Source organism: Patiria miniata, unplaced genomic scaffold (assembly GCF_015706575.1).
Source record: "Patiria miniata isolate m_02_andy unplaced genomic scaffold, ASM1570657v1 HiC_scaffold_29, whole genome shotgun sequence".
Classification (NCBI taxonomy): Eukaryota; Metazoa; Echinodermata; class Asteroidea; order Valvatida; family Asterinidae; genus Patiria; species Patiria miniata.
In genome coordinates, this window is record NW_024037068.1 from 22,488,255 (window position 1) to 22,502,962 (window position 14,708).

The following is a 14,708-nucleotide window of genomic DNA, read 5'->3' on the forward strand; positions in this document are numbered from 1 at the left end:
AACTAAGAGAATGGTTCTGAAAAAGAACCAGAGGTATAAACTCGATGTTCCGGTCAGTATGCTCTGACCGTCTTCAGGAAGAGAGGTTAACCTTGTCTTGATGTGTCATTAGTACCAGTCACTCTATCCAATCTGCACTGTGCATGGTCTAGACATTCCATTCTTCACTTCTACATGTGCATTGTTTTTGCGGCCTGTATGCTAAGTACATATGAGGCTATCTGCGAATTACCATTTGCGCAGGATCTGTGAATCAAGAAATACGAGGAAAATGGACCGATCCAGTAAGCACCGCCCCATGGTATTCTGACCAATCACAGCCGTGATTCATGTCCGACATGCGTGCACAAACAGTCCGACATGCGTGCACGCCCGTATGATGAGCGCGGCAGGAAAATGCAGTGTGGCATTGGAGAGGAGCACGTGTTAATTTGCGCAGTGCACAGTGGGAGGGGCTTACTGGATCGGTCCATTGAAATGACACTACTACCTCAGGAAGGTAAGTGTCATTTCAATATGTCATCCTTTAAGTTAAAGTCATCTACTGTTGCACAGACAAATTTTGGCAAATGATCACTGGATTTGAGCTAACACAAAAGCATTGTGCTAGCTATTGTACAAAACAACTGTTCCACGAGAGGTATCCTGAACAATAGCTACATGTAGCACAATGCTTTCGCCATTGAAGGGGGCCTCCATGATTAAAGTGATACCAGATTGGTCAATAGTAAACATCCAAGATAAAATATGACAATATCTCAACAACTCATGGCACCTCCAGGACTCCTTACTAACACATGCACTATAAAAAATAATCCCCAACCTGTTACCTATTAAAGTAAATATACTGAAACAAATAAACCAACTTAAACACGACCTAATAAAATACAGGGTGGATTAAAAAAAAAAAAACCGAGATATTATTGCTAACTGAAACAGAAGTAGGGTACATGTGAATCAAAGGGAGATGTCCTCTGTTAGGGTTGAATCTCCTCTTTAAAATGACACCCTGGTCATGTCATTACATTCACGGTTGACTGAGCAGTGACCAATTTTATGAAAGGGTTTATTGAGAGACTTGCGCCACTTTTCAATTGTGGTTTTTGTGTTGTCAATTGTCACAGAGTGAAAGGCTATGGTGACCAATCAATGCAGGTGGGGGAAAAAAGAGATTTCACTATGAAAAGTGGCGCAAGTCTCTAAATAGACCCTTTCATAATATTGGTCACTGCTCAGTCAACTGTGAATGTAATGACATGACCAGGGTGTCATTTTAAAGAGGAGATTCAATCCTAACAGAGGATATCTCTCTTTGATTCACATGTGCCCTACTTCTGTTCCAATTAACAATAATATCTCGGTTTCGGGGTTTTTTTTTATCCACCCTGTATAACAACTCTTCGTGTATGAACACATCAGCTGCATACAAGAACAATTAATCAGGCAAACCAACATTGAACACCTTTGAAAATTGCTTTTTTTTCCTGTAAAAATAATGCATAGACCAACCACTCAGAGATTTGCTTATACATTGTATTGAAAAAAAAAGTATCATTTACTATATGTATATTTTTTTTTAATATATATTTCCTTCCTTCTTCCAAAACTGCAACAACTTTGTAGAAAATGACTCTTTTTGAGTTTTGGGATGAGCATGAACTAAAATCTGTTATTTTATAACAGCACGAAGAAAACACGTTAACAAAACAGCAAAGAAATCTTACGAATTGGAAATATCTTCAGGTACGGAAGGATATAGAGGCCACGGCGAGTTAATATCTCGACCTTGTTGCGGCGAGTTATATTGCCGCAGCGAGACACTATCTCGGAAACAGTAGGGTAGCTTGGAAACAGTAACTCGCCACGCTGCGGCCACATACCATCTCGCCGCAGAGACATAGTATCTTGCCACTGCGATTTAATATCTCTCCCTTGCTTGTCGCGCTATGATACTAAAATGCTGCAGCGAGATATTAATTTGCCGTGCCAAGATACATATTTTGAAAATTTGTATTGCTTGTGGTCTTTCTATGCTTCCGTAGGGTTATCAAAAAAAAAGAAGGGAAAAGAAGTATCTCTACCATGAAGATATTAAACTGAATTCACTTAATGAATGTGTCCCTTTTTTTTGGAGGGGGTTATGTGTAGATACCGCAACTGAATGCATTTTTGTAGAACCGAAAGAATCAGAACTCAGTTCTGTAATACTCTGCTTGCGCACCCGCACAGCAGAATGAAAAACACTATTATTGGACAGGTAGTTTTCACAAAAAATCTCTTCACTCTTTGCTTGCAGTCTCCCTAAATCCTCCAGAAAACCACCACTTGTGTAGACACATATCGGCAGATTCTGCTTTTGTGCTGTTTTGTTATCTGAAGCAACAAAGTTGCTCAAATTATCAAGAAGGGTGCGTGACAACATATTTATTGAAGTTTCAGCTCAGTGGATACTATACATTTTGAGATAACAGAGAAAGCATATATGCACCATTTTGGGGTCTTGTTACTGGATTCTGTTTTTAATGCACATAAAAAAAAAAATGGCGGGCTCACTTTCTTAAACCACCTTCAATGATTGGTTTCTTCCAACTGATACCATTTCAGGCGGAATGATTTCACAGAGTATTTGGTACAAGTCCTACATCCACTTAGTAGGGGCTAGACGTTGTTATGGTTTGATATGCGATAACCCGCCACTGCGATAACCCATCGCCGCCGCTGCGAGAGGGCGTTAACAGGACCAACTTATATCACCCACGAACCTGTCAGGAACAACATCTAGGATAAATTTGTATCGGTTGTGTAAGGCACGCCCGGCACGCATTCAAAACATTTCACTGTCGTTCCGAACCAACCTCTCAAACTTCTTCCAGCAACATAACAGATGCAGCAAGACGTCAGTGCAACTTCACTAGTCAGCTCTTTTGTTGTGTGTATTATGTGTCAATAATGTCCCCTGAAACTACTTGTTTGATTTTGAACGATCAAGAGAGATACGACATGGCTATGCCACATGAATAACGAAATCATCTCAAAGAAAGTAACCATAAAAATCCGAAAGAAAACAAAGATATAACAAATAAAACTGAACATTGCTTTAAGCTTCCAATGCACTTCTTGGAATAAAAAATATAAAAAAAACAAAAACTAAAATGAACATTTACAACAGCTGTCCTTCAATTTCAAATATTCATATTTTCTGCAAATTTCTTAACATTCCACGTGTAAATTAAAAAAAAGGAAAAGCTGAAAAGGTGCAACTTAAACAGAACCTTTGTCGCTACTCTTTTTCTATCCCGAAGATCTTGCGCGCATTCTCCGACGTCTTGTCGGCAACCTCCCCGGCTTCCAGCCCGAGATAGTGGGCCACGATCTCACACACTACGGGCAACTTGGCGGGCTCGTTGCGGGGGAACGGGCTCCAGGATGCCAAGGGGGGCAGGCACTCGAGGATGTTCTTGAGAGAGTCCCAGACCTCCATCTCCTTGTTGAGGCGGGGCTCCATGAAGGGGGAGTTGCTCTCTAGCAGGACTCTGTCCAGGGGCAGGCTGCCCGATTTGAGAAGTTGCGGGATGTTGTTGTCACTCTGGCAGATGAAGCCTACCATGAAAAATGAACAATACATGTAAGGTTTAAGTGGTCAGTGGTAGCCCGCTAGCCAAATGCTAGTCAAAACAGCGGCAGCCCGCAGGCTAGTCAAACTATTCCTTGGGTAGACCGGCTGGCGAGTAAATAAATATTGGGATACAGCAAAGATGAAGGTACACGAAGAAATAAATCATTAAATTCAGAAAGCAAACCTGTACCTGTTTCTTATTTTATTAACTGTTTAGGGTTAAATTATTAGATCTACTTCTTAAAAACACTGACAAGATTGCCTCAGGATACACGTTTTACATGTATGCACATTGTTGTTTATGAGACACAAAAAAAACATGCGGGCTGGTGAAAATGCCTGCGTGCTAGTTAAAAGTCTGTTCAGTAGCCGGGCTGTCTAGTGAAAAAAAAAATTTAGGTCGAACCCTGTAGAGTGTAGCGTTGGGACTCGAGACCAGAGTAGTAGAAATTTGGTTTGAATTCCATGATTCGGTTTGGATTTTGGAAAATGGATGGTTTGAGACCAACTTTTAAGTTTTTTAAACCTTCCATTGTTTGTGACACAAGCTAAAGAATATATCTGGAACATCCCCCAAATTACCAGATACCTGGAACATCCTCAAATTCACTCACTATTGACCTATATCATGCTTCCACAATTTTGGTCATGTTCCCTGTATCCAATAACAGTACTGAATGATGGTGTTTTTGTGCAGAAAGGAACCAGACTATTTTTCCTTCCAGCCTCGCTTTGGTTACATTAATTTGAATGGGAAAAAAAATCAAATGGCTGCAACATGAGAACGGTCTATAGGTCTTTAAAGTTCATGAATAAATACCTTGGAGAGTTGATGGTTTCTATTGGTCGAGACTCGATCACGTGGCCGGGCATTAACGGTGATAATGGACCGGCTTCAAAGATCAAGCGAATAAATGGCCCCTGAACCAGCATTGATCAAGCCCCGTTCAGCCCCATGCAAGCCAATGATTGGTCAAAATATAGTAACAGTCCTGCGGTAGCTTGTAACAATAGAGCACTGCACATGCGCTCAACCCCCATCGCGTGAGACTGACGCGCGCGTACGCAACACAGTTGCTAGGGATGCGTGCGTGGGCGCGCGTAAGGAGGTTTTGAAACGACATCGTACAGCAGTGCAGTATATACTGAGGATGTTTACGACGAAAGCGTAGATCTACGATTTATTTTCTTTGAACACTTCACCCACCGACATATTTACCTTTCCTAAACCAAGCATCTTCGTCTCGGTCCATTAACAGCGGTCACCCCCACACCCGGTCATTATCACGCAGTGAAGACCGGCTCCTCACACTGTTATTCCCTTATGAATAGCTTGCCAATTTGACTGATCAGAGAGTTCCCACGCCTTGGCAACTGGCCTGCAGCCATCCCCGCCCTTCAGACCCCGCCCACTCACCTGTCAGTCCAATCCAGAAGCCCTTTTCAATGTAGACCTGCAGTTCCTCCTCTGTGCCTGTGAAGCAGTGAATGACACACTCTGGGAGTTGCTCCTCGTACTTCATCAGAATCTCCATCAGCTTGGTGTGCGCTTCTCTCTCGTGGATGAACAGAGGCTTCTTCAGACGGCAGGCAAGTTGCACCTGTAAAGATGTAGAAAGTGTTTCGGAAAAAACTCTCATCTATTGTTTCTGACAGTTAGCATAAGGTAGAATAACCAGCAATGGCAGCCATTTTGAAAATTTTGAAAATGCTTGTTATTCCACCTATATTTTTTTCAAAGGACAAATCTGCGATGGTCCTATAGCCAAATATCTTTCATAGGACATACTCTGTGTGCCAAATGCCGTGTTTGTATCATTGAAGGCACAATTCCCGCAAAAAGCTGCCCATCTAACACATAGTCTGAGTATCACCCGTTATCCACGGAGCAAGACTCCTGTATAACGTCTGATATGTCTAGACATGCATATATGCAAGCCGCTGCCAACCAATCTGAGGCAACTTTACTAAATCGTGACGTCATTTCATTCCTAAATCAGGACTAAATGGTTTGATTGGTCAATTCCAACAGCCGGGCGCGATATCCCATAACGTGATACAGAGTGCGTGACACACTTTTTTTTTATCCATTGTTTCTATGACACGCGACGGGTGAACGACCGAAGACCCGATATAGAAAGCGCCTGCTGATTGGTCAAAATCTAGAAGGACAAGAGGCGGAGTCTTGCCTAATTAATCAGCGAATCTGTCCATATGTAATAGACCACGGTATAGACTAACTATTACACACCTGTTTCTCAAACACTTCTTCTTGCTCCTCGGGTTCTGAGAAGTTGCGTTTGAAGTCTAGACCGGTCTCGCCGATGGCCACGCAGGCTGGGTCTTCAGCTAGTTTCTCTAGTTTCTCCGCGCTTGTGACATCCCAACTCTTGGCACTGTGCGGGTGCACACCTGTTTTTCCCCCCCCAAGAGCAATGGAGAGATATTAATAAAGATTGATGACAATTAAAGGTATAGTCCATCATTTGTAATTTGTGCATTTTGTTCGCTTGAAGCAACAAACGTGCTCAAAATCTAAAGAAAGGTGCTAAACAACTAACCTGATGAAGTTTCAGCTCAGCTTCAGTTGTATATTACGAGAAAAACAACATTCTAGGATCTCGATTTCATAGCAACCGCACGCGCGTGTGCATAGTGTCAACGATTGCGCACGCTTCGCAGAATAAAAAAACTAACTACTAAAGGCCTTCTTTCTTTGATTTCTTCAATATGACAGCTTGCCAGAAAGAATAATTTCACAAGGAGTTTAGTTCCCTTACTATCTTTCAACCAATTATGGTTTTCAATAATAATTACGGCAGTTACTTTTTGGATAGCTGCAAATGATGGACTGTAGCTTTAATAAAGAATGATGACAATGAACACAAAAGCTACAGGTGGCAAAGCAGTTTCCATTGTAGGTTCTGAAGAATGGAATACATGTAGAATCCCATGCCAAATCTGAGCTTCCGATTTTCAACCCATGATAATTTTTTTTAAAAGTTGAACAAAGAAATTGACTGAAGCAGGTTTGAACCTGGGACCTCTGGGTTGCCGCTCCAGTGCTCTACCAACTGAGCCATCCAGCCCTATTATGTTGGTGGTCCCCCATTTTGTCAATATCAGAAGCCATAAACCCGTGTATGCCAAGTAGCCAGCGATCACGTCCAAAGTCACGATGTTATTAAAATTTAGCAATACTGCAAACCTGGGAAATGACTAACAGGATCACTCAGAGAGGATGCGGCTTTCTGTTTCAAGTTTTCAAATGAACCACAAAGGGAAACTGATTGGTTCTTTATGATAATTTTAAAAGTTGAACAGAGAAATTGACTGGAGCAGGGTTTGAACCTGTGACCTCTGGATTGCCGCTCCAGTGCTCTACCGACTGAGCTATCATAGGGCTATGTTGGCGGTTCCCAAATTTGTCAAGTCTTTGTTCAAGGGGCACTAGTCAGACCCCATAAGCCTGTATATGCCATGTAGGCAGGGATCACACCCAAAGTCACGTTGCTAGCATCATTAGCAATGCTGCAAACCCGGGAAATAGCAAACGGGATTCACTAAAAGAGGATATACAGCTGTTTATTACAAATTTCCATATAAACTACAAAAGGGAAAATGACTAGGTGTATTATTATACTTTATTTTCAAAGTTGAACAAGGAAATTGAGTTGAGCGAGGTTTGAACCTGCAACCTCTGGATTGCCTCTCCGGTGCTCCACCAACTGAGCTATCCAACCCTACCATAATTTTCTTTACCATAATTTTGGTAGTTAAAGATTGTGCTTAGACTTGCACCACTACAAAAAAAAAAGATATTTGTTTGTATCACTGTCCACCATATCAATTTTCAACAGTCATTAACTTGTATGTACAAGTGTGTCAAGTGACAAAAGTCTGCAGAGCAGTTAACAGTTTACAGTGCTGTGTTTAAAGCTACAGTCCATCATTTGTAATTTGTGCATTTTGTTCGTTTGAAGCAACAAAAGAGTTCAAAATCTAATGAAGGATACTGAGCAACTAACCTGATGAAGTTTCAGCTAAGCTTCAGCTGTACATTCCGAGAAAAACAGCATTCTAAGATCTCAATTACAAATCAAAAGTTACTGAATCATGTTTTGAATTGTTTTGAATTGCAGCTACACGCGACGTCGCGCACTGATCCGACGAATTATAACAACCGCGCGCGCGTGTGCGTCGTTCCAATACTTGTGCGCGCTGCGCTGAATAACAAAACAAACTACTAAATTAAATTTTCCTACGGTGCTTCTTAAGAATCACCGTTGGAAATGCCTTCTTTCGTTGATTACTTCAAAATGACAGCTTCCCAGAGAGAATAATTTCACAGGGAGTTTAGTCCCCTTACTATCTTTCAACCAAGTTTGTTTTTCAACAATAATTACGCCAGTTACTTTTCGGATGGCTGCAAATGATGGACTATAGCTTTAAGTCATGGGATCTGTGCCAGAACTCTCAAAGTCTAGACAAACCATAATGGCCAACATTTGTGGAAAAAAAAACATGTGTTGAACACACCTGCTGTGAAAAACAAGGTCCCGGTAAAGTCGTCTACTAGATCCTGCGCATTCATCGTTGAAACAACTGACGTGCCCGTCACGATGATCGTTTCTACCCCCATGGACCGAGCTCTCTGAAACGAAAACAAGTAAATTCAACTTTGGGTTTACCCGTCACTGACCTATTCTACAAACACTGTATATACTCAAGAGTTGTCTGAGTGATTGCGAGAAAAAAATTCACAAACTTCTCGGGTGGAAATCGAACCCAACACCTCCTGCTTACTAGTGCAGACGTCTTACCACTCAACCACCAGGCTTGCCAGGGTCAGCTGGCTGGTTTGAATCTGATACTGCAGTGAGTAAGGGCCCGTGACCATTCAGCCCCGGTATAAAAAGGGCCCCCCGGTAAGCTCGTCCCCTCCCAAGAAGTCCTTTCATACTGTTCCAGCTACCGGCCCAGGAGCTGGTCCGGTTGCTAATCAGGAACTCCTCTATCCTGGTGTCTATTGTTTGCAAGTATTGACACATGTAATATATCCCAGAAGAAACCCGCTTGTGGTTTTCATCTCTCAGCGCGAAACAATAGAACACTTTCGTCGGCACAGATCAAACCCCCTGCCATGGGGTTTCGCACACAATGGGACCGTAAATTACCAAGGCGTTATGGAAAGATTTTATCTTTAATCTGGTATTAAAGTCTGCTATTGTTCTGCTCTGGGCGTTCTCTGAAGGGCAATAAATTGATGCGCCTGACTGACTTCAAAACTTCTGGTCAGACAGGACCATGTACCGAACGAGACTGGGCTAAAGACCGGACTGGCTTTGGACCGGTCGAGGTACCGGGGGGCCCTTTTCATACCAGGGCTGAATGGTCACAGTCCCTAAAGCAGCCACAGATACTTGTTTAAGAGGTACATGTACGAAAAGACCCCATACTGTACTGTTTTTGCGGCATGCCTAGGGCGACAGCAAAACCTCATGTTTAGGACAGCAAAACCTCTTGCAAACGTGTACCCATTGAAATATACTCATAGTCTTTGAGAGTGCCCGCTCTCACACTTTTACTCGTACTTGTACTCATAATCTTAGAAATGTAAAACAGTCCTTCTGATTTGAAAATTACAGGTGCGTGGAAAAACGCACACCTGGATTTTTCTAGGCATGTAATTTTTCTAGGCGTGTGATTTTTCAAGGTGTGTGATGCTGTGGTCCAAGCCGGGACTGAACAATCTGGGTTTTTTTCCCCATAATATTCATCTTGTTTTACAATAAAGCCGTTTTCTCTTCACTGACATACTTTATTTTTCACAAATTACGAAGTAAAATTATGCTGTAAATGTATGCCAAGGTGTGCGGTACTGAGGGATTCAGGCGTGCGATTATTCGCACTTCTCGGGCAGCATTTAGGCGTGTGATGGCGTGGGGGTGTGATCCCACGCCTCAAAACAGAGGGACTGGTACAAGCTCATACTAATAGAAAAATATTGCCCGGTACTTGTACCCATGGCAAAGTACTCCTACGCATACCCATGGAAATGCACTCGGTCGCAAAACTGACTCAGGGTACTACCTTGACGGCGTTCGTCCGACTGCGGCTGGGCAGGCCCGCCCGGCCGAAGGTCTTGTGCATCAGGTTGGCGCCGACGTCAATCAAGGTGTACGTGTGGGAGGGCGTGGCCAGCAGCTTGCTGGCAATGGGGCGGGGGAAACGCCTCCTATTGCCCTGCACGCCCTTGTTGTCTCCGCTCCACCTGGCTTTTGAGCTGGCGTCGCGGGCGACTTGTACTCGCAGTTTCCTGCCGTCGAGAGACCTTCAATCACAAATGCAAAATGAAATTTAAATGAATATCTTTCTAAATACATCTTCTTTTTTTCGAGGGGGAATACATCATATTTACTTTTTTTGTATCAAGTGGGAAGAAATCATATCAGACATTGATCATTGCTTACCACAAACCGGAATAAGTCAATGTTAATTTTAATTTTTAATTTAATTTTAATCATAATTTTTTAACAGTTAACCCTAACTCCCTGGGCCTTTTTGCCAGGACGTAGCCTCAATCCCGCAAATTTCTCCATTATTTCTTGAATATGGTCCGTGGAGGGGTGACCACTGCCTGAATCCTTCCAAATCCTGCGGCAGTGACTGTCAATATGTTGAGGCTTGGCCAGTGACATCCTGGAGCAGTACGGAGGATTTCAAGCATAATCCAGGCCTATATTTATGCATGGCTGAGCAAAAGCAACACAAGGTCTGGCCCAAGACCTTGACAAAGTGCATCCTACGCAATCAGTAACGTACTTTTGTCATGTAACCTCAGTCCTCCAATTTCCTCCACTTTGGCAAAGAGGATTTTGAAGGATTCAGGGCGGTTAGGGTTATACAAGCAAAGTAGAACACAATACACTACAGAGCCCAATAGCAGGGCTCTTATCATACATGTCATACTGTGCTTTATATTAACAGTGCAGGTGTAACAACAATCAGACTTACCAAGCTTACATATAAAGGGAAAAATTCTTAGATACAGGATTTTGCACACATGAACAAGTCAACAGTCATGAAACTGGGCCAAATTGACCAACAGCCCACTACATGGATATTTTGGGGCAAAATGACGACGAAGATGACAAAAACGCGCAACACAAAAGAAAAATACCCATAACTGCGATGTTACAGGGATGAGATTGTCAATTTCAACAAAATCTGAAAATTGGATGAAAGGTCTGAAAGATGCGTTTCTTTCTAAACTGACAATGTCTTTCTCTCAGATACACAAAGTCTGATTTCAGACAAAAGTCTGAAAAATCTCATGCCTGAACATACATGCAAGAAAATGTTCTACTGATAGATACTGTTAAAAAATAAAAGAAATAAAAAGAGGGTTATTAGAATTAAGAGAATTCATTTGACATGTAGGTTGCAGAAGTAATATTGAAATGTTAAAAAAACACTCTTTGACTCAACTTGACCAAATATACATGGACGCAACAACAAGATTGTTGTGTACATGTTTTTCAAAAAGCCCGCAGTTTTACTCCATGCTCATGTACAAAGCATACATGTAACAGAAGCCGACAAGACCAGCCTGGACTTACTGGCCGTGCAGTTTCAAGATTTCCTCCTTCAAGTCTTCCGGGGCGTCGATGTACCCAAATCCCCGTGCCCGTCCGATGCCGTCCATTGCAATCTCCCCCTTGACATCTTTGTTGTTGGGCTCAGAGATGCCTTCCAACACCCAACTCTCGAGCTGCTCGGCCGTCGTTGAGAAGGGAAGATTACCTGCAGAAAGAGCAAGGAAGACCGGGTTTACATGTCGGGCTGTGCCAAATAAACTGAAGATTCGAATATCAACCGAATACCATGTTGTTTAATTCAAATATTTAAAAAAATATGAGCAGTCTCGAGGAGATGATGAAAAAAGTTGTAGGGTTATATTTTTTTGTCCAACGCCACATTTCTGTTGAAGGCAATTATTGTGCATGATTTTAGAGCTTCCATGAGGAATATTAGCTCAAATTTCTTCTTTAAAACCAGTAAAATGTCAGCAACTGCTACCTGTTCTTTATATTATTTTCCTAAGCTTTTTGTCAGTTTTCAACAAGCGCAGGAGCACTATATTCCAATCGGTGGCCAGTTTAAGCTGGAACATCTTCAACAATACCCCAAACTCCCGAGATTATAAGAAATAGGCAACCACCCCCCCCCCCACCCCAAAAAAGGGTAGTGGCTATCATTACGACAACTGTAGGGTCATTCTGTGTCAAATCACCCAATGGGTTAAACCCCACCCCCTTCAAATTTGCTCATATTTAGTTTGTGGTGTAATTTAAGCTGAAAAAGCTGAAATTTTAGTTTAAAGCGCCATCGGACAAACTGTTTTCGTGCTACCGCCCGCCATTGTTTGGCAATTTTGGTCAAAATGGGCGTTTTCCAATGGCCATATCTCCATTATAGGCCTACCTGTTGGCCAAATTTGTTGATCTTGGTTGCTATGAAAAGGAAACATCACAAGGAATCCAAACTTACCTTTACTTTTCATGTCGGAGTATAAATTTGCAGTATGATGACCTTTTGACCTTTACTTTGAACTTGAATTTGACCTTGAGGATCAAGTGACGTTGAGACGAATTTTAATGAAAATTACACCCCATCATGTTTCTACAAAATACACAAAAATTGGGGGTATAATATCTTTTGTTTGGTTTCTACATGTGTTGCAAATGTGATATCCCTTATACATGCACATTTCAGGGACAACAAAATCCCAGCTTTAAATCCACTAGTAGTACATTGCATAGGGATATCACATTTTGCAATAAGTATGCTAACTTTGAGATAACCTAAAAACCCCAAAAAACAAAATATTAATACACCCAATTTCTGGATATTTTGTGGAAAACATGATGGGGTATAATTTTCATCCAAATTCGTCTCAAAGTCACCTGATCAATAAGGTCAAATTCAAGGTCAAAAAGTCATCATGCTTCAAATTACCCCGACATGAAAATTAATGGTAAATGTGGATGTCTTACGATGTAACCTTCCCCCCCCCCCCAAAAAAAACACCAAGATTAACAATGTTTGGCCCACAGGAATATGGAGAAATGGTAATTTAAAAATTGGCGGCAACACCCATTTTGTCCAAAATTGCCAAACAATGGCGGGCGTTAGCCCAAAAACCATTTATCTGATGGCACTATAACTTAAAATTTTAGCTTTTTCAGTATAAATTTACCCCATAAAGTTTGAACCAATATGATGGGGTTTCAACTTTGGAAAAAATGTTGCAACCTGACGCCACTTTTATCTACATATATCACCTGAGCCCCATAAATGTCACCAATTTACTGGACTAAGTGCTGCCTTTTTCAGATGTCTATTTTTCGTGAAATTTCCAGATTCGTTTGCACACGTTTGCGTATCAAAATTTCAACATGAAATTTCCCGAAAATTAGACATCTGAAAAAGGCAGCACTTTCTGAATAGCCTATAAAGAGGGTGAGTATGCTTCAACAGACAAAGTTCGACATGTTTTTGTACTTGGTGGAAGTGTGGCCTTTATTTATGGAGGTAGTCCAGTAAATTGGCCACATTTATGGGGCTAATATCATCTCAATGAAGGTCAGTCATTGCAAAAATGATAAGACATGAATCTGGGACTGGGACACATTTCCAATTTTGGTAGGAAATACTTAGAAAATGTTCTTGACTCTCCATAGACTTTGTACACAAACCGCTGAAATGGCGTCAGGTTGCAACATTTTTTCCCCAAACTTTCAATTTTTTTTGGTGATTTGACCATGGAGGTAGAATCAGAGCCCGTAACAAGATTTTCAAGTGCTATCGTTATAGCACTGCTAAAAAAAACCAAGGATTTGTTTAAAAGGAAAATCAAGTCCGAGAACCATTTGGTTGATATTCCGAATCCAAGAGCCAAAGATCCGGTATGTTGAAATTGTATGTTGTCATGTCAGGTCAGGGAACCAGATAGTCGACTGTTGTATAAAACAGTTAGGGCATAAAGCTATAATATAGCATATTTTCTTCATAAATTTCTTTCCTTCATATCTGAAAGAAGTGATACTAAAGCGCATAATAGCCCCATAAATGTGGCCAATTTACTGGACCACCTCCGTAAATAAAGGCCAAACTTGGAACATGTACCTGAACATGTATTTGTAGAGCTTTATCAAATTTGGATTTTCACATTTAGACTATATTTGAAGTTTATTTACGCTTTAGAAGCATACTCACCCTCTTCAAAGCGATAGAAAATTTGTACCCCCTTTTTCAGACATCTATATTTCATGTAATTTCCAGGTTCGTTTGCACACGTTTGCGTACTCGCCCCAAGCCCAACACGAAATTACATGAAAAGTAGACATCTATATTTTGTGTAATTCCCAGGTTCGTTTGCACACGTTTGCGTACTCGCCCCAACACGAAATTACATGAAAAGTAGATGTCTTAAAAAGGGGGGAATAATTTTTTAATAAGTATAAGAGGGTGATCAGATTATGCTTCTAACAAACATGTCTAAACTAAGCGTAAATAAACCACAAATAAAGTCTAAATGTGAAAATCCCAAATTTGACAAAGTTCTACATGTTCGGGTCAAGTTCCAAGTGTGGCCTTTATTTACAGAGGTAGTCCAGTAAATTGGCCACATTTTGGGCTAGGCGCATGAGGGCGCAGATGCTATGTGAATGCATCCGGTTAATCCAACCGCATGCAGCCACGAGAACTCGATATCGATCACTCCATGCACTGCAATCTGCATGCGCATTTTCCGACTCGGACCTTTCTGACCTTACCGAAGTAAATCTTCCGATTACTGGCGTCAACAGTGTCTGCTTCACCGCTGACTTCAGCGTCCTTCTTCACGTCATCAACTTCGTTACTAGCCATGGTATCCCTTTGAAAACTTATTTTGGAATGTTGATTTTTCTTGGCAAAATGAGGAACATGTGGCAAAGTACAGGGTGTGCGATCGTCCTTTTCCGTGCGCGTGTATTTTTGTGTGTGCGCGACGTGCGCAATGCGATCGACCCTGGCCCTGACCTAT

The 14,708-nt window shown here is 41.6% G+C and overlaps 1 protein-coding gene across 1 annotated transcript; it reads right to left on the minus strand.

The window, feature by feature from the left end:
• Nucleotides 1-1,370: 1,370 nt before the first annotated feature.
• On the minus strand, nt 1,371-14,685 carry LOC119735471 (3'-5' ssDNA/RNA exonuclease TatD-like). Its single transcript, XM_038209172.1, has 7 exons — nt 14,458-14,685; nt 11,239-11,422; nt 9,710-9,950; nt 8,156-8,270; nt 5,868-6,028; nt 5,034-5,217; nt 1,371-3,600 (listed from the first exon to the last, which is right to left on the minus strand). The coding sequence occupies exons 1-7, from the start codon at nt 14,549-14,551 to the stop codon at nt 3,281-3,283; spliced, it is 1,299 nt and encodes a 432-aa protein (XP_038065100.1). The 5' UTR covers nt 14,552-14,685; the 3' UTR covers nt 1,371-3,280.
• Between the last annotated feature and the right edge of the window lie 23 nt (nt 14,686-14,708).